The 24,734-nt window shown below is 57.0% G+C and overlaps 9 protein-coding genes across 9 annotated transcripts; 1 reads left to right on the top strand and 8 right to left on the bottom strand.

Moving 5' to 3' along the window:
• Positions 1-224: 224 nt before the first annotated feature.
• Positions 225-644, bottom strand: KVR01_007717 (uncharacterized protein; the record flags this gene model as incomplete). Its single annotated transcript, XM_044794393.1, has 1 exon — positions 225-644. The coding sequence occupies one exon, from the start codon at positions 642-644 to the stop codon at positions 225-227; it is 420 nt and encodes a 139-aa protein (XP_044642695.1).
• Positions 645-1,587: 943 nt separating this feature from the next.
• Positions 1,588-2,154, bottom strand: KVR01_007880 (uncharacterized protein; the record flags this gene model as incomplete). The annotated part of the gene is made up of 1 exon (XM_044791235.1): positions 1,588-2,154. One exon carries the CDS (start codon positions 2,152-2,154, stop codon positions 1,588-1,590), a length of 567 nt encoding a protein of 188 aa, XP_044642858.1.
• Positions 2,155-3,407: 1,253 nt separating this feature from the next.
• On the bottom strand, positions 3,408-4,932 carry KVR01_007978 (uncharacterized protein; the record flags this gene model as incomplete). Its single annotated transcript, XM_044788679.1, has 2 exons — positions 3,408-3,928; positions 4,017-4,932. The coding sequence occupies 2 exons, from the start codon at positions 4,930-4,932 to the stop codon at positions 3,408-3,410; spliced, it is 1,437 nt and encodes a 478-aa protein (XP_044642956.1).
• A 1,251-nt stretch (positions 4,933-6,183) lies between these two features.
• KVR01_008162 (uncharacterized protein) lies at positions 6,184-7,991 on the bottom strand (the record flags this gene model as incomplete). The annotated part of the gene is made up of 2 exons (XM_044783222.1): positions 6,184-6,683; positions 6,752-7,991. The coding sequence occupies 2 exons, from the start codon at positions 7,989-7,991 to the stop codon at positions 6,184-6,186; spliced, it is 1,740 nt and encodes a 579-aa protein (XP_044643140.1).
• Positions 7,992-8,973: 982 nt separating this feature from the next.
• Positions 8,974-10,576, bottom strand: KVR01_008022 (uncharacterized protein). Its single transcript, XM_044794116.1, has one exon. It carries the CDS (start codon positions 10,403-10,405, stop codon positions 9,284-9,286), a length of 1,122 nt encoding a protein of 373 aa, XP_044643000.1. The 5' UTR covers positions 10,406-10,576; the 3' UTR covers positions 8,974-9,283.
• A 782-nt stretch (positions 10,577-11,358) lies between these two features.
• Positions 11,359-14,219, bottom strand: KVR01_008099 (uncharacterized protein; the record flags this gene model as incomplete). The annotated part of the gene is made up of 5 exons (XM_044785891.1): positions 14,088-14,219; positions 13,700-13,930; positions 13,511-13,622; positions 12,320-13,433; positions 11,359-11,422 (listed from the first exon to the last, which is right to left on the bottom strand). The coding sequence occupies exons 1-5, from the start codon at positions 14,169-14,171 to the stop codon at positions 11,359-11,361; spliced, it is 1,605 nt and encodes a 534-aa protein (XP_044643077.1). The 5' UTR covers positions 14,172-14,219.
• Positions 14,220-14,649: 430 nt separating this feature from the next.
• Positions 14,650-16,592, bottom strand: KVR01_008026 (uncharacterized protein; the record flags this gene model as incomplete). Its single annotated transcript, XM_044781275.1, has 2 exons — positions 14,650-15,491; positions 15,551-16,592. The coding sequence occupies 2 exons, from the start codon at positions 16,590-16,592 to the stop codon at positions 15,166-15,168; spliced, it is 1,368 nt and encodes a 455-aa protein (XP_044643004.1). The 3' UTR covers positions 14,650-15,165.
• Positions 16,593-20,270: 3,678 nt separating this feature from the next.
• KVR01_008238 (uncharacterized protein) lies at positions 20,271-21,684 on the bottom strand. The gene has a single exon (XM_044794354.1). The coding sequence runs from the start codon at positions 21,264-21,266 to the stop codon at positions 20,313-20,315; it is 954 nt and encodes a 317-aa protein (XP_044643216.1). The 5' UTR covers positions 21,267-21,684; the 3' UTR covers positions 20,271-20,312.
• A 1,101-nt stretch (positions 21,685-22,785) lies between these two features.
• KVR01_007718 (uncharacterized protein) lies at positions 22,786-24,503 on the top strand (the record flags this gene model as incomplete). Its single annotated transcript, XM_044782326.1, has 2 exons — positions 22,786-22,920; positions 23,025-24,503. The coding sequence occupies 2 exons, from the start codon at positions 22,786-22,788 to the stop codon at positions 24,501-24,503; spliced, it is 1,614 nt and encodes a 537-aa protein (XP_044642696.1).
• Between the last annotated feature and the right edge of the window lie 231 nt (positions 24,504-24,734).

Below are 24,734 nucleotides of genomic sequence, written 5' to 3' on the forward strand. Positions count from 1 at the left end.
ACGTTCCAGCGCCAATTCAACAGAAATCGAAACCCAGATGCCCAGCTGAATGATAAGACCCTGCGCAACACCCACCTTTTCTCCTTGCGGATAGCGACCAAACAGTATGATGCTCCGATGTCAAGGCATCCCTGGGTTTATAATACCCAAACCACAGAACCACAGAACCAGCACTCGCACCGCATCCTATCCTCGAGCACCACCACCCCCCTCCCAATTCTCACTCAAAGCCTCCCCAGCAACAGGCAAAGCCCAATAACCCCAAGCATAGTCCACTGCGGCCGCATAGGCCGGCCGTCCCTCGCGGCAAGGACAGTCCCGCGCGCCACGACGGCGCCGTTGAGCAGCAGCGCGGCCTCGCGCACCAGCCGGCTGCCCCAGATGCAGCAGGCGCCGACGGCGACGCGCAGCGCGGCGCCCGCGTAGCCGGCCTGGCGGGGCGTCAGGCGGCCGCCCGAGAGCCGGGCCATCCAGGCGTTCTTCTCGGCGTAGTAGGCGAGCCATGACTGGGAGTTTCCGGGGGGGCGCCGGGGTGTCACCCAGGGGATGGAGACGTGCACGCCTGCGAAGGGGAGGGCTGAGGCTATGCACAGCCCGCCGTAGAGTGTGGCGGCTGCTGTGGAGAGGTTGTGGGCCCACGACATTTGGCGGTGGTTTTGGTTTGTTGCTGTTGTTGTTGGTGGTGGCTGTGATAGTGATCAATGATGGTGTTTGGGATCTTGGGTGGGCTGGTGGAGGGACAGGCGTGTTTTTACCTCAATTTTGGTGGGCGGATTTGGGCTGATTTGCCGGCTTCGGAGTGTCCCATTTGATGTTTCGTGGCGCTTCGGTGCTGTTTTGGTCCACTATCCATTCAATGTTGCCGTGTGGAGTTCCCATCCTACCTGCGCCGCACACCTGGGCATGTCAGCAGCTCAACACACTCAGATTGTGCCGCCGGTTCCTGCCTCACATCCCCATTTGATTCGTCACGTGGAACTGGTCATGAGTGGCATCCAGCTCTTGGTCGGACCGAAGAACATTGGAGGCGTTGTCTCCACATGATCCGGTGCGAGCACTAAGCGCCATCGATGCCGGCGAATCCATACATCACCACCGCCTGCAAATATATTCGTCGACTGTGCCACAAACGTACACTCTAGCCAGTAGAAAATGAGATCGCCCATTTGAGGAACAGTCGACAGTGTTGACCTTGATCACAGTTCACACAATACAAATTATTCTTTGACATATGAAGGCCTGTGTGTAAATGTGTGTAGTCATTTCGCCATTCTCGCCAGAGTACCACCTTGTCTAGTGTTTCTTCTGAATGTATTCTCTGCCCTTGGTCCACTCAGAATCCTTCACCATAGAAGCCAACAAGATACTATCTGGCCATTGACACCTATAGACCGACTGTTGTTTGTCGTACATTTGGGCGACTTGACTCCCAAAACCGGAGGTGGAATAACTTGACAGTCGAAGACAGTATTCTTAGTCGTGATAGCAGCGGTGCTCTAAGCCTTGTGATAAAAGCTGTAGACGGGCGAGGCAGGAGGCGGATAACTTGAAGGGGACCCCAACCAAAGTTGCTGTCTCATAGTTGAGTTAAACCACGACTGCATGATGCAGAGACTCGCCCATGGCGATGGTGAATCTGATAAGCCAGAAGACCACGACGGCGGCCCCGCCGACGATGACGGCAGCGACGGCGACATCGGCCATGGCGGAGTTGCCCTGCTTCTGGATCTTGTTCTGGACGATGGGATGGTCGGTGGTCTCTATGGCGTGGCCGAAAGAGTCATCGCGGATCTCCGCTCCCTGCTGGCCATTTCTGTAATTGAGACCGCCATCGGCAAGGTCAGCAGAGACCATTTCGGCCACGACGGTGGCCAACCGGTCCATGTCGCTGCCGCTGATGGAGGCGGCGAGCATCTCCGTGTTGTAGCCTAAGTCGCCAATAACAAGGGTGATGAAACGGATGTTGCGCTCGTGGCTGGGACCGGGACCAGATTCAAGATTGGGGCCAACGGTGACTGCGTGGTGGAATTGGCCGTCGTGGAAGTCAAACCAGCGCTGGCGGAGGGGAATGGGACCGTAGCCATCATCGTCGATCTCGGGCTGCTCAGCAAAACCAAGCATGCCCATGTGCTGGGGCAAAGAGTTGTCAGACATGATGACTGGATCGGTGAGGGCACGAATGAGTGTTTTGAAGGATGTGTAAGTAGTAAAGTTGTTGGGGGGATGCACACCCGTCGTGGTTTGTTGTGTCGGACAAAGAGAATGGAGATGTCGGGTTGGGAGGGGGGGACAGTGGATTGACGAAGGAGGCCAAACACTCCCAGATAAAACAGGCCTGTTTGGGTGACGGACTTGCAACTCAATGCCAGTGGGCCGGGCTGGAGGCCTGAGGCTGGTAGCTGCCGGTGATGTCGTTGGGCCCACTGCCAAACGCCCAAGTAATATTAAACAGAGGTGCACATTTTGGATCGCTCGGGACTATGGATGGAAAAAGCACGAAGTGAACCTGATAGCATGCAGACAGGAGTTCTGCGGACATCCGCCCCTCGCCTTCAGACCAAACTCAAGCCACATGAGTTAATGGCTGCAAGGAGGAGAAGACCTCGGACCGTTTTGTGGTATCCTAATGTCACCTGTAAGGGGCAGTGAGGGTTTTCTAAGACAAAAATCACCATTGCATCATGCTGCGGCAGCTTGAAGTGCAAGTCTGTTGTAGAAGACCGTTGTATTCGGTTCGTCCTTCCGCCTGCCTTTTCGCTATGCATCGGTGCCGACATCCATGGATGTTCTAAGATGTGATTAATGATCTAAGCCGCGATGGGCGGCTGTTATTTCTACAATCTTTCCCACTTGCACCCCAACTTTTGTCGAGGATGTGTGTAATGGCTTCAAGGCGTCTGCCAAGATGGGCAATTGTCGTTTCCTATGGTCAAGTCGTTTGCCTCTCTCCTCGTCATAACTTCATTTCGCTCTCGAGGTATCATGCCCTTAGCATGGCACTTGGTCTTTTTCGTGATATCATGTCCACTTCATGGTTCCCTTCATGGTTCCACGTCGTCCTCATAACATCAAATGGCGGCCTTTCTTATATCCTGAGGCTCCGTTGCCTGAACAGCTGGGTGTTTCTCCATCCTTATTCCCCAGACGTTCTTAGACAAAGACGCTGGTTTCTGGAGCCCAGCAGTGATGATCGGGTGTGCTCCTTCACCGGCAGCTCTGTCGATGTACACTCCGGGTTTACACACCCCGACCAGCGATCACCGGTACGAGGCGCCGTGCTGCCAAGGCGACGCTGACCCGATCGAATGGGTGGCAAATGACAACTGGGTTGACTCAGGGTGTCTACCCATTGTGCGAGTACCAGGACAGGTGCCCGCAGTCAGTGAGCTGTAAAGATGGGCGGCGGCTCAGACGACGTGAAAGGATCGGTCAAATTTTCTGCGGTCGTCCCGGGCTCGCATTGCAGCGCCCAGACTGGCCTCAAAATTCAAGCAATGGCTGTCAAACCGAGAAGCCGGAAGCTTAAGGATGCAGCCAATGCCGCCGTTTGTGTCCAAGTGGGTCTTGGTTAACTCCTCGATATCTTCCACTATTGAGCGTTCCCACCAATCCGTCCACTCGGGTTCCCTGCATGGGATCATCGTATCTCGTACGCGCTTTTCAGGGCGGGCTGGAGGCATGTACGGCTCGAAATCCGTTTCATGGTCGATCCTAAAACGCTTGTACTCTTCCGATGAGGACAGGGTTTCCACCCATCCAAACTGCCTGCCAGAGGAGTCAAGCACGAATTTATGCCCCATGGCTGTTGTGAGCACGAGGACTGTGTGTGTTGCTTGCATGTTGAACTGCAACGTCATAGTGTTGCACTCCAGAGTGGTCGCAGCATTCCTAATAAGGAACTGGAGGACGTCGATGGAGGCACAATATTCTGCTATAAATCCACGCAGTTAGTTTGTATTGTCCCCACACTCATCGTAACATTTGAATGGGCATTGAGGATCATGGTCTTAACTTACGGCGGAAAAAAAGCTCCACGAGGGGGCTTCCCCAAGATGTGACGACGCAGCAGGCGGAGTTATGAAGTGCTGCCCGCACCTCTGACCGTCCCAGGTCTACATCTGGCATCATTCCCATGTTTTCCCACCCCCTATCACGATCACCTTCCAGGAGGTTGTGCTTCACAGAAATGATGCCGTCGGACGATCGAACATAGAACCTTTTGCTGTACGTATTGGACACCAGGCACTGATTAAACGTGACCTGGAATAGGCGAGCCAAGCGCGAGAGCGGAATATCCTCGGCGTCCAAACCAGACGCATTCCTCGTCGATGGGAGGTATCTATAGTCTCCGTCGAATCCCACTACCGGGAGCGGGCGCCTGTGGCTCTTCCATGGCTTTGCTACCATGCAGGTTGAGTCTTTTCGACCGAGGACAATCCAGCTGAGGTACCTCAACAGGTTCTGTGTTTCCTCGCAGTATGGGGCCAGATCAGCTGTCCCGCCAGTGACTCCAGTGTCCCACACGAGGTATTGTAGTCCTCGGTACATTTCCGAGCCCGGCATATGATTGTCCATATACTTGTCGTCGATGACTGGAAAAGAGTCGAGATCCAAGGGCTCAATTGCCTTCTCAATGATCTCAACGAGACGTGCCAGTATTGGGTCGCTCTCGCATTGTGAGTTGATCCTGTCCACGCCGTAGAAAGGAGCGAAGGTCCAAAACACGGAGAGGGCGACGTTGTATCTGTTGTTCGCATACTCCAAAGTCGCGTCGTCTCCGAGGTGGAAACGCTCATGTTCCTCTGGCGGGGGGAGTGCTCTAAAGTATACGTCGACGGGGTTGGTCTCGTCGGCGAGGGCGCTGGCCACGGCATTCCTGATCTCATCGCTGACAATGCTATCATCGAGGTCGTTGAACTTGGTGTCCTCCATCCTTTCGTTGTCTGCCGCGGTGTCTTCTGGTTGCTGTCAAATCGCACTGGCTGTAGGGTCCTTGTCAGCCAACGGAGTTAGACGAATACTTCTACGGCGGGAAGAAGACCCCTGAGGGTTATATCATTGTTTGCGATGACTTGCCCGAAAAATGCGAATGTTTTACGGCAGAATTCGTCAAGTTGTGGCTCGTTGCGTCCAAGATTCGCAAGTGGACGGGCGGTTGGGGGAGGGAAGAAATTTGCAAAAGAAGGCAGGCAAGAAGGAAGCAAAAACGCTCATCAAACGGTTTTCTGTTTCCGCCATTGGTCTTCTGGCCACTGCTTAGTCGGCGCGCGAAGAAAGGTTTGTTCGGGTGCGAGGGTCCTTAGCCTACAAAGCGACATCTGAGATGTACACATCCACTTTGCACATGGACGGGGATGTGTGGGCATGCATTGGCCCATGAAAGACCTCTCTAGCAGCCCTCCCAGTTCATGAATGTGTTTTTGCTACTGCCCTACAAATAAAGCTTACTCTGGCCTGTACATGTCTCTTTGTGTGCCTCCTGAAGCACCCTGACTCTAAATGTGGACTTCTCAAGATATGAAGCGCGAAGATGTGATGTCGTTGTAGTCCAGTGCTCTCGAGACTACTTCACAATCACATGAAGCATGACATGTGCAATGACATTCTAAGCGGGTCTTCGCTGGGCATTATCTATGTCTTCATCTATGTCATGTACTAAGCCCGTCAATTGACTCCGTCCTGACTGTTCCGTCTGTTGTTCTCCCCGTCTGTTGTTCTTCCCGTCTCCAGGGCTGTTGTTGTTTCTGTTCCGTCTGTTGTTCTTCCCGTCTGTTGTTCTTTCTGTTCCGTCTGTTCTTCTTTCTGCTCCGTCTGTTTTTCTTCTTCTCTCATCCTTTCCTTTCCCGTACATGGGACGTGAAGCCGTTGTTAAATTTATTTGATGGCGAAGTAGTTTTTCTGTGACTTCTATTGGATTCAAGTCATCCACAGAGAATCAGGGTGTGGGCCAGACAGAATTGGCCATCATACCTTGCCTGTTCTCATTCATCCATCTCTTCTCCCCAATCTGGGAACCCCCACATGGTGTTTCTTCTATGTGGCTGCCCTCGGTCCAAAAATTCCAGTCTTCCCAACCTTCAAATGTTTTCAACAGCAGTCCCGGAACCATGCACCCATGATCTCAGCAAAGGGACCCGGCAACCCTATAGAGCTCAAGCTTGCCCAGCGAAAGCCCCCTTTTCTTCAAGAACAATTGGTCTTTGAAAACAATGGCAAAAGAATCGACATCTGCCTATCCAAATTCCGGCAGTGCCGATCGAAATCCTCCTGCGAACCATCAATGAGGCGGCCAAGATCGCCGTTGGGGATATAATTTCTGACATATCCCAGGATATACTCGGCCGCGCGCCGCCTCCTCCAGTTCCCGGCGGCCGTCTTCCCCTGCGGCTTCGGGGTATCCTTAGTCGGCAGCCGGTCGGGGTCGAGCGGCACGCAGCCATAGGTGCTGTACTTGAAGTCGACGCGGCACCGGGCGTACGTGTCCAGCGGCGCGAAGACGTCCGCCCAGCCGTACTGCGGGGCGCTCGGGTCGAGGACGAACTGGCGGCCCGACCTGGCCGTGAGGACGACGACGGTGTGGAGCGGCCGCATGTTGGACCTGGGCCAGTCGCCTATGATCTGCACGACCGGCGTGTTGACGTTCTTGGGCACAAAGTCCAGGAACTCGATCTCCGCCCCGGAGTCTGCGTTTTACCGGCGAGGAGGGGTTAGCTTTATAGTTAATCGAAGAGCAGTGGACTCTCCAACTCACCGAGGAAGAAATACTCAAAGAGCGCCCTTGCGGAACAGTACATCTCGCGGCAGCAGTAGGCGTGGAGAGCCCCCTGGACTTCGGGAAGGGCGAGGTCCAGGCCGGATGCGATGCCCGCGTAGTCACACTGCGGCAGTTCGTGCTCGGGGCGGTCCATCGTCGCCACGATGATGCCATCTTCCAGCGTCACGGCATGGACGGTCCCCGTTATGCCAAAGGTGGTCAGGATATACTGGTTGAACACGACGCTGAATATACAGGCGCGGCGGTAGAGGCTCTTGGTATCCGGGCACGACCTTAACTCCTCTGTGTGCACCAGGCCGACGGGCAGGCGGCCCAAGTCGAGGTTGGGCACGCCCGTGGCCCCCAGGTCCGCGGGGCGGTCGTCTTTGTCCCAGGGCTTGGTGAAGGTGCACTCCGAGTCCCGTCGACCGTGGGACAGCCAGCTTAGGTAACCCAGGAGCTGGCATGTGCGCTCATTATAAGAATCGTTCCTCTGTGGGATGGCTGTTGACGATACTTCCTGGACGCGCTCGGTGTAGATGGGGCAGGCCTCGTTCTGGCAGTGGATGCCAAGGTTCTCCATGTCCTCCCTGGTGGCGTACGTGAACGCCTCTGTAGTTAAGGGGCTCTGATAGATAGTGTGCTCGGTCGAGCAGCCAGAGCAGATGATGCGACGGGTCGATGACCCTATGAGCATGAGCTCTTTGGTCACGAAGTCCGAGAACAGGTCGTGGTCCTCGGTCTGGCCGTCGCGGGCTGCTCGATCCACGTAAAGGAAGAGCTTGTCCAGGACTGGATCCTTGAATTCTTGGGTCATCTCCGTCCTTCCGTGAGCGGCTATCAGAGCCCTGAAAGATCTGAATGCGTGCTTGCATGCCAGCTTGAAGGGCCAGTCGCTATTCTCGTCCAGGTCATAAAGCTCTCTCTCGAATTCCTCGGGGCTGGGCAGACAGTCGAAGAAGACGTTGACGGGGGTCTTATTTTCTAGTATGGCCTTGCCGACGCCCTTCTTGACCTCCGAATCGCATACATGGTCACTCAGACGGCGTAGCTTCATAAGCACGTTATAAGAGCGGGCGGGATGGTCGAAGTTGTTGGTACGCTGGTCCAGGTAGTGGAGAAAGGGCTCACGCAATTCGACCGAAAGGCTCTCTGCACCCATGTGGAGCCCAGTAAGAAGTTCGTCGTAAATAAGTGCAGCTGTGCCTTCGGCCATCCTCAAGCGGTGGCCGTGCATGGTTGGTCGTGTTGAGTCGCTCATCGGTGATGGGTAACGCTACGAAGGCCTTGGGCCCAACGGCATTAGACGCAAACGTGTAAGGTGAAAATGGCAGTTCTAAGGCCTCAGTATGGTTACGATAGACTCACCTGTCAAGTACGACTGTCCCTACAGAGCGAATTCGAGTAGCCTTGTGTGTTGAGAAGTTGCTTGGATGTGGGTGGCAGTCGAGGAAGGGCAAGGTTTTGCAACTGAGCGGAGCAAGAAGGAAGCCAAACTGTGACTCGGGCCAGTTCCCAGCTTCAAAAAGGGTCCTGTTTGTAGCTCATTGGGCATGGCTTGGTCTGATTCCAACTTGCGAGGATGTTGGTCTGAGAAAAGCGACATGTAGATGTACCTCGCACACTACTCGCGAACGGGGGTCTTTCAGCCCGGAACTGACTTGATAGTCAGTCACCCAGCAAGTGTCTGCAGATAACTTTTTGGATGGCTGTTCGTTCACTGTTGCTTGGCATTAAAAGGCACTTTAGGGGCCAAATGGCTACTTGTGACCTATTTTGAGGAGGATTGCTCTTTGTGTCTTGAAAGACATAGACAGCGGGTATCCGCTATCTCTGGCTGCAGTGGTTTGCTCCATAATTAAAGCTTTGATCAATGTTTTGAAGGTTCCAAACTCAAGCAGAATGCAGTGATCCTAAATTTCTGAATCACTCACACATAGCCCATTCCCCCACCACAGCATAAACTTGAGATTCTAGGCGAGAAACTCCCTGTCGCCATAGCCAATACGGGTGAAATTTCTTTCACCGCGTAGAGCACTCTGAGTTCTGGAATACGAGATATTCACCACGAGGCACGAGGCACGAGGCTACAGCCGTACCACGCAGATGGCTGTCTCTGTTGATTCCTATGACAGCCTCGCCCACACAGCCTGATCAAGCCAATGCAGTGTTGTCGGACGGTAGACCACCTGGGACGAGATGTTGGATTGGACAAGACCCATGGGACGGGAGATCAATTCTGACTGAGACGGAAGCTAGTTACATGAGACAAACGCTTTGTATGACTTCTATAGAATGCAGATCTGGTCTATCTACTCCCCCAAGACTCCATGTTGCCGTTGCCGTCGTCGATACGGAATTGAAACGCAACGGCCATCTATGCTCCACCCCAAAGCGCCCGAACCGAATGCAGAGACCCCGGACATGATGCAAACAAGCATGGGTGAGTGCCTGTCGGTCCAATACGCCAAAAGAATCAGTCGGCTACCTCAGCGGGCCACCCTCTCACACAGACAGACGTCCATGCAGCTAATGAGTGAGGTCAACAACAGGAGTCGCCGCCGCCGAGCCGCCGCCCGCCCCCGCCGCCGACGCAAAGCCCGACCTGAGCAGCTCCAACACCCTGCCGAACCCCTCCGAGTCCTTGAGGCAGAGCGCCTCGGCCTCGTCCCGCACCCACTCGAGCTTACCAATAAGCGTCTCGCCCTCCTCCCCGCCGCCGGCCCTCCTCCGGCCGGTGCGCAGCCTCTCCTCGGGGGTCATGCTCTCGGCGACGCGGACCATGACGTCGGAGATGTGCGAGTCGCCCTGCAGCTCCCTGCGGACCTCGTGGCCGACGGTGTCGCCGGCGAGGATGACGGCGCGCGCGATCTCGCGCAGCGTCTCGAGGGCGTTCTGCTTGGTGCCCAGGGGCGAGTCGGCGCGCGTCATGTCGTCGATGGCGTTGACGCAGTCGCACACGTCGCCGTAGACGTCGCCCGCCAGCGTGTACTGCCTGCTGCCGCTGAGCGAGAGCAGCTGGCGGTCGTTGAGGGCGTGCCAGGCCGACTTGGAGTAGTGGTCGAAGTTGGTGACGGGCCTTGTCATGGTGGTCTGGTGCTGGTGCGACGACAGCGTCGTGGTGGTGTTGGGGACGGCTGCTGCTGCTGTGACAGGCAGGCGTGTGGTGGTGGGCGAGGCCGTGGTGGGCGATGAGGCTGCTGATGCTGCTGCTGCTGCTCTCACTGCCTTTGCCGCGGCGGCCTGCTGCATCATCAGGTGAGAGGTGAGCAGCGGCTGGGGCAGCAGCGGCGGGGGCTGTGGCCTGGCGACCTGGCGGTGGTAGGCGTCCTTGATGGAGCGCTGGATTTCCTGGCTGGAGGCGGCGCTCTGCAGCAGCAGGTCGCGCAGGGCCTTCTCCTCGAGGGCGGCTATCATGGCCGCCAGGCCCGGCGATGGGGCGGTGGGCTGCGGTGGTGGTGGCGGCGACGAGGGCGGCGGGTCATGTTGGCGGGCGGTGGCGTCGGCGACGTCGGCGACAGCTTCAGCATCACTAGCGGCGGCGGCGGCGGCAGCATCCTCGTCTCGGTGGCAGTCGCCACAATCGGGCTGGCCACAGCCTGTACCGTGGCAGCGGTCTCCTGTGCGTCTCCTCTTGCTTCTGGGAGACATAAAGAGTCGTCGCAGGTCGTGGTGGGGTCACAGGGTCTGGCTGGCTAGCTCTCGGTCGAGCAGACTGTGGGCAGCAGGCAGATCGGGTTTGGTTGGTTGGGCGGCCTGGTTTGGAGGACCAGCTAGAGCGGTATGTCGATATGCCATGGCCGTGGCGAGACACGGTTCTGATGTCGTCGAAAATGGACGGGGGTGGCTCGAGCCAACCCGAGTGCAGATTGTGGCTGAGCACTTGGGATCTGCCATCTCCATTTAATTATGGTGTGGCTGGTGAGTGAGGCGATGTGAGGTGATGAGATGGACGGTATCGACGTTTGTTGGGTCCGTTGCTCGGGCCGCTGTGATGCCTTCACTCATGGTTGAGTACCCACTCACTCGATCACACTCACTCACTCACAGTTACTCACTCACGCTCACACACGCTCACTCATCTCACTCACACACTCACTCATACTCACTCACACTCTCACACTCTCACACTCACTCTCCCATGGTTCATACTCTTCGCTCCTGTCTTTCACTCCTGTCTTGGTCGCACCGTGTCACAAAACGGGTCTCATCGCCACTAACTAACAATCCTTGCCACCAGCTAGCTTTTCCTGGGCTGCAGCTTCCGAGGTTGATAAATCCCGAGATGCCACGCTCCGGCCCGTCCCAGATCCCATGTAATCTCCGGGCCGCCACAATCAGTTGACTCGGTCACTCGATCACACGTTGGCTGACTGACGTCCCATCTTGCTGCCACTCCCAGCATTGATTCGACTTGCTCTCGAGTCTGGTGCGCAGACTAGATCACTACTGTGCGATCTGCATAAATCTTACCCCAGTTGCCTTCATCCTATCTAACACCAGAATTAACCTTATTTGACGTGACACGATGCATCTCCCCGCTGTCAGTGCGCTTCTCTCACTCGGACTCTTCAGGCAGGGCAGAGCCAACCAGGACCACGGCCTCAGATAGAAGCTCTTGCACCCTCTGACATACAAATAAGTGCAAGCAGGCCAGCAGCACCCTGGCTGGGGGGTGATGGCCCCTGCCCATGCCCATGCCTGCCAAGACATGGCCTATTTTACTTCCCCCCTGCCCCCTTTGCAGATGCCCTTCATTGTGCACCAGCAACCTTGGCAATTCTGATGGATGGCCGTCGCTCTGAAATCAACGCACCACCGCCGCCGCTGGATCGAATCTAGTTATCATGCCAACAAGCATCCAACACCCGCCCCCCCTCCAGAAAAAGATGAAGAAGAAAAAATCAGCTAGCGGTGGACACTTGCTAGTGGTCCTTCCCGGCCGAATTGCGATACCGAGACTCTTGAGACGGACCGCACAGTTCACTGGCACTGGCATGGAGGGAGAGTTCAGAGGTGGGCTGCTTTGTACACAGGATTAGGACTTAACTGTATAAAGGCGCCGCATACGCTTTATATGTATGGGGGCTTCAAACGAACCCACAAAAGCATAGACATATACTACGGGCAGCATCACCCACAAGCATATGATCACCACCACCGCCGCCTCACAGGCCAACCAGCGACCGCACAGATCCCGCGACAGGCGGGATCGAGGTGAACAGCACGGTGATGGTCCCAAACAGGCTCATGGACAGGCTAGACAGCGCCGCGGCCCTCGGGTCCGTCCGGAGGAGCAGGGCCGTGGCCACCGCCGAGGAGTTGGCGCCCAGCGTCACGCCGCGGGTGACGTAGTCATCTGGACAGAACAAAATCAGTCTTTTGTGCCCAACAAACTGCCCGGGGCACAGGGGGGAGGCCAGTGAGGCAGAATCAGAGGGGTGCCCAGGGGGGCATGATGATAATGATGATAAAGAAAGAGAGGGAAAAGGCTAAAAAAAAGAAAAGACAAAGAAAGAAAAAGAACATAATAAAGATAAAATCAAAAAAAGAGAAAAAGAAAACTCACCCTCCGGAATCCCAAGCCACCCCAACACCCTCCCCCCAACAAGCGCCCCGACGACCCCGCTCATGATAGCAACAGCAGCGACGGTCCTCTCGTCCCCGCCCAGGTTCGCCGTGGCCGGGATAGCAAGCGCGAGCGTGAGGCTGCGGCTCGCAAACGCCAGCGCGCGCGGGGGCGAGATCCCGCCCACGGCGGCGCAGGCGGCCGGGTACGCGTAGAGGCTGGCCGCGCTCAGCACGACGCTGGGGACGGCGATGGCAGCGCCGTGGGAGACCAGCTCGCGGCGGTACTGGTACATGGGCAGGGCGAGGCCGACGATGGACGCGTCCAGCACGGAGGAGAGGATGTCGCCCGCGCCGGGGGGCATCCCCTGCCCCTGACCCCTGGCGCTGGTGGCGTGCCGCCACAGCTGGAGGTACTTGTTCCCCGTGGTGTATCCCTCCAGGACGGGCATGAGTCCCCCGCCGTGGTGCGCCACCGCCGCAAACGCCCATATCCCCAGCACCGTGAGCAGCGCCGACACGATCACCGGGTGGAGGACCTGTCTCCACGCGGGCGGCAGGGCCAGCGCGGCGCGGTACATGAGCACCGTGAAGGCCAGGTGGAGGGGCATCGCGTACCCCGTGGCGTAGTAGACGGGCAGGCCGACGGATATAAGCAGGGCGAGGTAGGTGAGCGTGTCGAGGTGGCGCTGCATCACGGCCGCCCAGAGACGGGCGCGCGGTGGGGCTTGCTGCTGTAAGGGCGCAGGAGGAGGGGGAGGGGGAGGGCTCGCGGGCGGTGTGTTGTTGTTGTTGCTGTTGCTGCCGCCGACGTGCTCGGCCACGGGCTGGATGTGGTTTGGGCCGTGAGCTGGGACCGGCGGGGCCAGCTCGTCCAGGGCGACGGCCGACGTGTGCGTCGAGACGCCTGTGGACATTGTGGAGGGGTTGTCGTCGTCTTGAGGAGGAGCATGAGGAGGAGTAGGTGGCATCCTCGCGAGATCGACCTCATCGTCTCGTGGGCCCAGCTCCTCGGCCCTCGCGGCCTGGGCCTTCTTGTGTGAGCCGGTGAGGAGCTGCAGTCCCCGGGTCATGTAGGCCGTGCCGACGAACATGACGACGAACCCAACAGCTGTGGGTAGGGTTGAGGCCGTGGTCAGCAAGCGAGCTGTGCAGTTATACTCGTGATCTCATGGCTGGTTGACCCACCAAACACCGCAATCATCTTCCCAACCTCAGCAGCACCGATCGGCGGGCTCAGGGGCAGCGTGACAAACGTCGGCGTGAAGAGGATGCTGATCCACCGCAGCGCCCAGCCGGCCTGTTGCAACACATTATCAGCCCACCGTCATGGCCACAGGAGAAGTACCAGTAGTCAGCTGGCTGGCTCTCACTCACAGGAACATCAATAACAGCAACAGCCCGCCGCACGCGATGAGCCCCAACCACAAGCTCGCCAACCCACAAGCCCGCAAACAGCAGCAGCATGCACGCCACCGAGGCCGGGAACGAGACCGACACGCGCCTGAAGAGGGCGTCAACGCCGAAGCACGCGGCAAGAATGGCGAGGATGCCCGCGGGCACGAGGACCCATGACCGGAGGGTCTTGTCGCGTGAGTTCTGGAGTGTCTTCGTTGTAAGAGTGGACTTGTCAGTGATGGGTTCAGGTCAGGGTGTGGGTAAATAATAAAGCAGTTATGAGACAGACAGCGCACGCAAGTGTGGTGATGCATTGGGAGTGAGCGACAAAGGAAGGCGAAAAGGAGTTGTGTGATCGTTTACTTACCAGCTTCGTGGCTGTCACTGCGTCGCTGGCAATGTCAAGCAGCCCCGCCAGGTCTGTTGAGAAGCGACTGAATGAACCAGCCATGATTGCTATATCAATGTCATTGCTGGCTGTGAGGATGCCAGGATGTGGTAGCCGTGCATGATGCAGGTACATGAAGGGTGCAGGATGGCGAGGCACGGCTGTTGTGGAGTGGGCTGCCGCAGCGTGCCGACGATCTCCGGCCGAAGCCCGAGGCGGCTTGCGCGACATCGGAGCCGGTCTGCCACAGCCCAGGGCAGAGCGAGGGTCTCACCATGATGGCCCACAGAGAGAAGCCATCAACCTTTGAACAGCTAGTTACAGGTACAGGTGGGATTGGGTGATGTGGCCTCAAAGAGCACTATCATTGTGATTAACGACTGAAACTGATTAGAAAGAATCTGGGCACGCCCTCCCCCTCTCCTCCTGATTACGACGTGCCCCCATTCAAAGCCCAGGAAAAGCCTGGGTCGATCAACTAAAACAACAAAAACATAAAACCAAACAGAAACTTTTCTTTTCCTTTCCAGTCATGAGGAGGGGTTCAGAGAGCAAGCCATTCATCTCTCCATCGCAAGCTTCCCCGTATTCAATCTTGCGTGATGGAAGCTCCAATATCCAAACCCATCCTCGTCATTCCTTTTCACATGTTCGGTCGTCGGTAAGAGAAGCCTCAAAATCGTGGACCATCTGGAGATTAGTGACCCGCAAGAGGCAATACCAATGCCAAATCAGTCCTGGGGAGGGTGCAAGAGAGCAAACCCTTCATCTCTCCATCACAAACTCCCCAGTATTCAATCTTGCGCGGTGCAAGCTCTCATCTCCAACCCCTCATCGTCGTTCCTTTTCTTAAGCTCGCAGGTCGTCCAGAGAATCGTCAAAATAGCGGCCCATCTAGAGATTAGTGAGCCGCGAAAGGTAGTACCGTAGTACCAATGCCAACCAGCCAGGATGGCATCCATCCAAGCGCAGCCAAACGCCGCAGTCCACCAACGTGAGCACCCACTCAAACACAGACAAAGGCCAGGCGGCGGTGCACCCAACCATCACAAGGCCATCACTCCCTGGTCTCCTCGTCGAGCTTGAAAGCAACCAGGATGCCAAACTTGACATTCACGCGCTTCACCAACGGGGTGTTGTAAAGCTCATTGTCCTTCTTGCCCTTGTAGATGGAGATGACCGTTTGGAGACAGTCGCGCGCCTCCCTGTGGGCCTCAAAGGGCAGCTCGTTGATCCACTGGCCAATCTCCTTGAGGCGGTGAACCGCGGGGAGCTGGACGTACTCAAACTTCCGGTCGTAGAAGTGCACTAGCGGCATCCTGGGGCCCTCCTTGTCCCCGAATGGCCAAGTCTTGATGTTGTAGTCAAACATGCGGGCGTTCCCTAGATGAGCTTGTCAGTGATGTCCAAACACGCCGCGGGTATTTGTTCCAGCTACTGACTTCTGTAGGTGTGGAGCCAATCTGCCGCCTTCCTGCCCGGAATCTCAATCACGTAGTAGAACTCCTCCAGGTTGGCAAAGCAGTCCAAGAAGCAAGCCTGCTCCATGGGGCAGGCCTTGAATCGGTAGCAACCGAGCCTTCCTGGATTGTGGCACCAGCACTGGAAGGGCCCGCGCTTGTCGGCCTTCGCGTGTGTCTTCTTGTAGTGCACTGCCACGCGCTTCAAGTCCATCGTATTGCGGCGGATGGCGTCAATGTCCAAGCGTCCCATGCCGGTGTGCTCAAACCACGAGTTCGGAGGGGCATTCTCGCCACGGTTGAACTCGAGGATGACCAGGTCAGTTGCGGCGTCAATCACGGCACGGTCGAACTCGATGATGGTCAGGTCACTTGCGGCAGCCCCTCTCGCACGCTCTCGAATGCCAGTCGGTGGTGGGGTGATGATGTTCTTTGGCTGACGCATGGACCTTCGAAAGCCCACTTGGAAGCTGAGGTTGGCAAGTTTGGAAAACGCCTCGTGAGACTTTTGGACGTTTTTCTTCAAGGACCGGGGATCAAAGTTCTTTTTCTCCACCTTGAATTTCTCGAGGTCAAGCCCCTCGAGCTTTGGCTTCTCAGCCTTTGGCTTCACAGCCTTTGGCTTGTCACCTCCCGCCTTCGAGGATTTCTTCTTCTTCGCTGCCTCATCGGAGTCATCCATGGGTTGCTTGTACTTGCGGCAGTATAGCAGCGACTTCCAGTAGCGCCATGGTGAATTGTCGCGGGAGCTGATGTCGGCTACGATGTCCATCCTAGTCTTGCCATCCACCTTCTTCTGAATGAACCTGAAAGTGTGGCAAGATGGCTTTCGCACGACCTCGCCCCAGATCATTTGCTGGATCTCGGCCGGGAACTTGGGGAACAGCTCCATCTTTGGCTGTTTGCGCTCCTGGACAGGCTTTTTGACCTTGTTGGGCGAGATGGGGGCCTCCCATCCCGAAGCATTAACCTTCTCCCGGGCTCTCCGGTTCGCCTCGATCCTGGCGATGGTGGGAGGGGCCATGGTGAAGGGGTGAGTTGTGTAGTTGGGGATGTTGGGTGATTGTGTTTGTCCTCAAGCCGCAGCTACAGCTGAGAATGGATGGGATTGAGGTGATGCAATTAGGGACAACCTGGTAAGGAGAAAGGTGGAGTCTCAACCCGAACTGCACTCAAGGCCTGTTCGGGGATGAGAATGTCAGTAGGAAGTGGTCCCAATGTCCGTCTTTGGCGGATCGGGTAGTGGGGTTGGTGGGATGTTGTCGGGATTGAAAGATGATTGTTTGTCACGAACTCTTTGTCTGTTTGAGTACCTGACTGCGGGTGAGGGAACGGGGGAGAAAAGCGTCAGTCACCGAGGGCAGTAAGGTCATGCCGTCGTTGCGAAGATGAGACACTTACGCGACAGGTTGGAGGCTTCTGCGGGCTTCCCAAGCAGGCCTTGGTGATATCTTCTCGAGCCTCGAGCCTCGAGCTGAAGGAGTTCGTGGGGCTCCTGGGGCTCCAATCTGCCGGTTGTCTCAAAGTGACCAGAATCGGGTAAACAAGTCAACTGTGGTGGATGGAGGGGTATGGGCAAGGACTGTCGCGAGGAGTCCGATGCAGTTGACCGAGAAGGGAGGAAGATGCCACCGAGGACTGAAGAAGTATCTGTGAGGGTCTTCCCACCTAGACAGCGTGGCCAAGTTATTCACGCCGTTGCCTGATTGAGAGATTGACGGTCGGCTGGTGCCTGCGTGAAACAGCAGAAGTGGCAGAAGAAGGTGGCAGAAGACGGTGGTAGAAGACGGTGGTAGAAGAAGGTGGTAGAAGAAGGTGGTAGAAGAAGGCGGTAGAAGAGGCGTAGAAAAGGTTGGTTGAACAGGGGCTTGAGCTTCGACCGGAAGGGCTGGCAGAATCAGTTCCCAGTAGCAGCTCCCGTGTGGGAGATGATCGAGCTGCCAGGAAGGCCACGGTCAAGTTGATCTGCCAGTGGGAAACAAATGGAAGGATGGTTGGAAGTTGCGTCGAGGCTAGCTGAGAGCCAAAGTTGGACCTGCTGCACAGATGGCAGCATTGAGATGATGATCAGGGTCTCCTCGGGGCTGGCCAGTATCAACCGCTGTTGAGCACGGTAGGTATGGCTTCGGCTGGCCAGTCTTGTGTCACACCTCGAGTCGCAAAAGGTTAATGTTGGAAAACACGCCGGACCCTGTAGGTCTCAGCCCTTCAGATTTCACGCAGATGCCTGCCAGTTCCAAGAGCCATTCAACGAAGCTCGCAGCAGGTGCGCGAGCGTTCAGAATGCTGCCACTCAGCTCCGGTGACAAGAACAGATCCGATTCACCAGCAGCCGACCATGCCACCTGAACATTGAGAATCTGCACCATTTAGCACGACTCCTCGGTCGCGCTTGAGGTCTGGTGCGTGTCCTCCCGGTATGTCTCTGACAACATGGTACGTTGGGTCTCGACCATGCTCATCCGTTGCAAACAGTTTGGGGCGCCCTGTTGCGTGGGGCAGCCAGCTCGCCCGGAGCAGGCACACAACTGCACGACCACGCTCTGGTATCTGAAACGTTCGTCTCGACCCGCAGGCTTTCATCGTGGTGCAAATTTGATGGTAGCAAGATTGGCTGCTTGGAAAGAACCAATGACTCTTGATAATGGATGGTGAACACGAGCTGGGTTTCCACCGTCTCGAGAATGCGAAGGAGCTCGAGATGGCATACCCAGCCCGTTCAATGCCATTTGCTGTGGAGTCTAGAGTGGTCCGGGTCTCCAGTAATGTCTGCCATTCTTCAAGGCCGACAGCGCACTATTCCACACCCCCTTTAGTCAAGGCGATGATACGCCCGACGGCAGTTCGAGGTCGATCGGTTGCTCAGCGTCATTGACATCATGGCCGATGAAAGGAGGCATAAGCCCCGTCTCGTTTGATGAGACCGTACGTGCCACTATCTCCTGGCAGCCGCTGTTTGGAAACCCGCAAGTGCTGGCTGGCAGTGCGACTAGCGCTCAGTCGCTCTCAAAGTTTGCAGGCCATCTTGGACCTGGGCGATGGGATTCATGGGCGTCTTGCTGACGAGACACTGAGCTCACAATCTCTTGGCGGTGATGTTGCCCGGATGTGGACCGCTGAGGCCATCACAACAGCTGCCGCTGTCTTATTTGTCCAGGCTCGACGACTGGCCTGGTGATGCTCTCAGAAGCAGTCCTTGGAACAGGCTGCCGGATGAAGCAGTTTGTCGAGAAGGTCACCTGTTGCCCTGACGTGTGTGGTGATGATGATGGCGTCTGATGCGATTGAGGTTGGTCTGCCGAGCCGGCTGGCCAGAGGTGACCTCAGGAGGGCATCAGAAAACAAACCAGCTTTGTATGTCGTTCGATCCGGTCGAAGTCAGTCGTCTTGGACTGCGTCCCAGTGGGGCAATCAAGAGGAGGCAGGCAGGGAGAGAGGAGCTGGTGGTGATAGCGTCTGATGCCACTGGGCTTGGTCTGCCGAGCCGGCTAGCCTCTTCGTCAGCCAGTGGTGACCCCAGGAGGGCACGGGGAAACCAACAAGCTTTGTCGTTCGAGCTGCTTGGTCGTCAAAGCTGCTTAGTCGTCACAGCTGCTCAGTCGTCAGTCTCTCGTCTTAAGCTGTCTCCCACTGAGGCAGTCGAGAGAAGGCAGGCCGGGAGGGAGAGAGAAGCTGGTGATGATGGCGTCTGATTCAACTGGGCTTGGTCTGCCGGGCCAGCAGTCTGGCCTCTCCGTTGCCCAACCAATGGTGACCCCATGAGGGACTCACAGAGCAAAACAGCCTTGTTGTCAGAGCTGCTTAGTCGTCAGTCCATCATTTGAACTGCCTCCCAGTGAGGCAGGAGAGAGTAGGCAGGCAGAGAGAGAGAGAGAGAGAGAGAGAGAGAGAGAGAGCCGGCAGTGATGGCCTCTTGTACGACTGGGCTTGGTCTGCCGGGCCAGCAGGCTGGCCTCTTCGTTGCCCAACCAATGGTGACTCCAGGAGGGCCCCAGGAAAATAACCGGCCTTGTTGTTGAGCTGCTTAGTCGTCACAGCTGATGAGTCGTCAGTCCGTCGTCGTCTTAGACTGCCTCCAAGTGAGGCAGTCGAGAGGGCCAGGCGAGGCAGGGAGAGAATCCGGCTGTGTGGCAGCATCTTCGGCACAGCAAGGAGGGCTTACCCAAGACCCAAGGGGTCAAGTGGTGGTGTTGTGCCAAAGACAAAATCTGGTTGGAATTTGATCAAAGGCAGACAGGTCGGGAAGAAGTTTGATGCCGACAGGAAGAGGAAGGGAGGAAATTCCTGACGAGACTGACGAGGGTGACGAGGGGGGCCCCTTTTGGGAAGGCACAACTGAAGTCTTGGCCCGGGTCGGGTCACAAATTCTACACTGCAAAAACCAGCTCACGATGCTGGCTCTCTCCCTTATCCGGTCCCCCTCACCTGCAGTCATGGACCATACGGGCCTGGTCAGCCTTGCCACATATCACGTCGATTTCACCTGAAGCAAACTTCCCAGGCCGGGCCCTCCCTGCTAACAGTACTCTGCTGGCACTGCAGCGAAGTAGCCTCGATGGAGTGTGATGTGCTGGTGCAGACTCACTCAACATGACAAGTCTTCTTCCTGGCCACCACAATATGCATCCTACGCCAAGGCCAACCCAAGCAGCAACTTCTTTGATACTGGGCATCAATCAGGCACGGGTAGAGGCATCATCAATGGAGGAAAATATCTGCTTTCATTGCGCTGATCCATGGTCAATCAATCTTTGGGCAGATGGGAGTCATTAATAGCAGTATCCCACCCCTCCCTCGACCTCAGGAAATTCTCCACCCTATCCTCCCGGGTAAGCAGGGCCTTCTCCCTCCTCCTTCGCCACATCTCCTCGCTGATGTGGACGTCCTTCTTCTCCTGCATCTCAACGAGGTACATGCCATGGTTGCCGGCGCGCGTGGCCTGGCCCCAGCCGCCGAGGACCACAAACACGCAGATGGCCATGACGAACAGCCCGTTGCTCATGTAGCGCGGCTCAGACCTCGTCTGTCCGTTGCGGCGGCCGTTCTGCTCCCAGTGCCAGCGCTCCCAGTCCTCCCAGGTGGCGTTGTGGGCGGCGGTGCCGGCCTGGGCGCGCCACGCGCGGTCGGCCTCGCGGTAGGCGGTGTTGGACATGTCGGAAGCGCCGCCCCAGCCCGCGCCGTACAGGTCGTAGGCGCGGCGCTTGGCCGGGTCTGACAGGATGTCGTTCGCGGCGACGACGAGGCGGTATCGCTCGAGCTTGGCCTTTTGGGTCATGACCCCGCCGCCGAGGCCCGAGGTGTGGGCGTGGCGGTCCGGGTGGTAGAGCTTGACCAGCTGGTAGAAGGTCTTCTTGTTGTAGGGGGTGGACTTGGCCTGGTCGAAGATCTCGTAGGGGGTCGGGTTCTTGGACGTGGGCCAGGTCGGAGGGGCGGCTGCGTCGTCATCGTTGCGGGGGGGTTCGTCTCGGACGGTGGCATAGGACCGTGACGGGCGCCATTGGATCGGTGCACATGATTTTGTCCTGCGCAGGGGCGTGGACGTCGGCGACGACTGTGGTGTTGATGACCGAGTCGGAGTCGAAGTTGAAGTTGAAGACGGGCCAATCGATGACGTTATCGATGCGGCTGCGGGGAGAGCCAGGGCCGAGGAAAGGCAGCCGCTGGAGCACAGGGCGACTGTTGGTTTTCTCAAGAGCATGATGGGCTTGAGGGAGCAAGCAGCCGGCCAGGAAGCATGGTGGCTGGCTGCTCTGCTGTTCTGCTCGCGATGCAGTTATTTGTGGGAGTGACTGAGGCTGTGGTTATGGTTGTGGAAGGTCTGGATAACAACCCGTGCAACCATGTGCAGCCAGCAGCAGCAGCCATGCGCAAGTAATCTGCATCAGACGACGTCGGAGATGGACTGCACTCAAAGAGTTAGCGGCCTGTAGCACGGATTTAGACCCGACCGATCCAGCGCCGGGTTCCAGGTGGACGGCATCAGGGTCCATCATTGGTTGAACCTTGGCAATTGCCCCGCGTCTTCCGGATCGTCCCTTGCACTCTCAGACTCTCGAGTCGAGGGGGGGGGAGAGATGTGCAGACTTGCAAAGTTGAGATGTCGAGGATGAGTTGCCAGTGGTTCAAACTTTGTTGGCCTTGGAAAGAGCTGCAGAGAAATGGATGGCTCGAGTCTGGCCAGCCATGAGGTACGTACCTTTGGTCCCCTAGTGCTGCGAGTCGCTGAACGGAAGGAGGTGAGGGGTCGAGTTGAGACCCTCATGCCCTTCCTTCCCATTGCTGCTCTTCTTCCGGTCACCTGGGCAGCTGGGGTCTGGCTGTCCCTGCTCCTGCCCTGCCCTGCAGTGGCAGACTATGATCGTAAGGGTATCCACCCCGCAGAAGGTCAGGTTGGGCTGCACATGTGGTTGGTAACGCTTTGGGTACGTACCTTACCTGCTCCCCCAATCACCCAATCAAAAAACGATGTCGGTCAGGGGGCCCCTGTCTCACCATCTGGGCCTGGGGGCATCTGGTCTGAATCCTGCTGCTTCTGCTGCTGGGAGCCTGGTAGCCTGCAGCTGGCGTTGAGCCGCTAGGAGCCTAGGCCTGGCAAAATTGGTCTGCTCGTCAACCTCGAACCGTCTCGACTTGCGCTCCGTCCCTTTCACCACCACCGACCTTAGCATCCCACTGTACACAGCACACATTCTTGCCCCCTCCCAAGCCTCAAAAAGGGACAAAAACCACCACGACCACCACCACAAATCAACAAACAACACCACCAGAGACCTCTCCCGGCCTGTTGAGCTGCCCTGAACCACGCGACCTTTCCGCACGCGCACAATTTGTCCACAACACTCCGCCCCCTCTTCCAAACGGAGCTCCCTCTCTCTCTGGCTCCCACATTCGCGACTCGGCTCTTCTCCCCCAAAGCCTCGACGACAACGGCGACCTCGACCAAGACCACCGCTCACCCGACCCTGACTGCGCCCTGAACTGCTGAGCACCATCTACGCAACAGCCAGCCTCTGCTGTCCCACATTTTCTTCCCACCCCGACCTGCCTGAGGCGACGTGGCGCAACCTTCCCCGCCAGCCACCCACCCCCGTTGATTCTTCCCTTTCCTCGTCGACCAGCGAGCCCAGTCCATTGCGACTTCAGCCTGTGAACACGCAAATACTACTACTACCCCCTCTCCTGCGCATAATACCCTCCATCTTGGTGCCTCAGCCAAGATGTCCGAACAATCAAATGTCGTCGACCAATTGACTGAAAAGCTGCGCGCAAGCACCGTCCAGGATGGGGCCGCTTCAGATGACTGGAAGCAGAAGCTGAACCTCCCAGCAAAGGACAACAGACAACAGACCGAGGTGTGTCCCTCCACCGCCATCACCGTGTCGTGTGCCTACAACACGTGCACCTCTGCTTTGCACTGAGCATCTGGCTAACAATCCGTCTTCTACCCGCCCTTCAGGATGTGACCAACACCAAAGGTTTCGAATTCGAAGACTTCAAGCTTTCGCGGGACTTGATGATGGGCATCTTCGAAGCAGGTTTTGACAAGCCCTCACCCATCCAAGAAGAGAGCATCCCCGTCGCCCTCCAAGGCCGTGACATATTAGCCCGAGCAAAGAACGGAACAGGAAAGACCGCCGCCTTCATCATCCCATGCCTCCAGAGGGTCAAGCCCCAGGTCTCCCGCATCCAGTGCCTCATCCTCGTCCCCACCCGAGAGCTCGCCCTGCAGACATCACACGTCTGCAAGACCTTGGGCAAGCACCTCAACATCAACGTCATGGTAACAACCGGTGGCACTGGCCTGCGCGACGACATCCTCCGTCTCAGCGAGCCCGTCCACGTCCTCGTCGGTACCCCCGGCCGAGTAGCAGATCTCGCCAGACAGAACGTCGCCGACCTGAGCGAATGCCCCATGCTCGTTATGGACGAGGCAGACAAGCTTCTCTCGGTCGAGTTCCTCCAGTCTATCGAGGAGATCCTTGGACGCCACCCCAAGGACCGCCAGCTCATGCTCTTCTCCGCCACCTTCCCAATCTCCGTCAAGGACTTTTCCGACAAGCACATGAGCAACCCCTACGAGATCAATCTGATGGACGAGCTCACCCTGCGCGGTATCACGCAGTACTATGCTTTCATCGAGGAGAAGCAGAAGGTCCACTGCCTCAACACCCTCTTCTCCAAGCTGCAGATCAACCAGTCCATCATCTTCTGCAACTCCACCAACCGTGTCGAACTCCTCGCCAAGAAGATCACCGAGCTAGGATACTCTTGCTTCTACAGCCACGCCAAGATGCCCCAGGCCGCCCGAAACCGGGTCTTCCACGACTTCCGCAACGGCGTTTGCCGTAACCTTGTCTGCTCCGATTTGCTCACCCGTGGCATCGACATCCAGGCTGTCAACGTCGTCATCAACTTCGATTTCCCCAAGAACGCTGAGACCTACCTGCACCGCATTGGCCGTTCGGGCCGTTACGGCCATCTTGGCCTCGCCATCAACCTGATCAACTGGGAGGACCGCTTCAACCTCTACAACATCGAGCAGGACTTGGGCATTGACATCCAGCCTATCCCATCGACCATCGACAAGAGCCTCTACGTCTACGACAACCCCGAATCCATCCCTCGTCCCATGAAGCCCGCCCAGCCGCAGCAGCAGCAGCAGCAGGCTCAACAAGCACAGCCCTCGTCTTACCAGCCCCAACCTCAATCCCAGCCTCAGGTCCAGCCCCAGCAGGCACTGGGTCAGAATGACTACCGCCAGAATGGAGGGCATCGCCAGTACCAGGGCAACAACCGTCAAGGTGGTCCTAGGGGCGGGGGCTCCGGCGGCCGGGGCCGCGGAGGCTACCAAGGCCAAGGTCGGGGATTCCAAGGCTACGGCGGCCAGCGTGGCGGCCGTGGTCAAGGTCCCCCAGCACCTGCACCACAGGCATAATTCCTCACCCCATGACCGTCTGTATGTTGGATGCGGGGGTGTCGTCATGTTCCATTTCTCTGTCACCATTCCTCTTTGGAATTTTTGAATCTTTCTCTTCTTCGACTTATGCTCTTTGGTTCTTACAGTCAGATGATATCCTAGACCGGAATCGCGCTTTGAAGGGACCCTTCGACCCTGCTAATTTCTCACTCTCCGCAATCACCTCCTCAAAAGCCCCAGCCTCACACC

This window comes from Diaporthe batatas (assembly GCF_019321695.1).
Source record: "Diaporthe batatas strain CRI 302-4 chromosome Unknown Contig00009, whole genome shotgun sequence".
Classification (NCBI taxonomy): Eukaryota; Fungi; Ascomycota; class Sordariomycetes; order Diaporthales; family Diaporthaceae; genus Diaporthe; species Diaporthe batatas.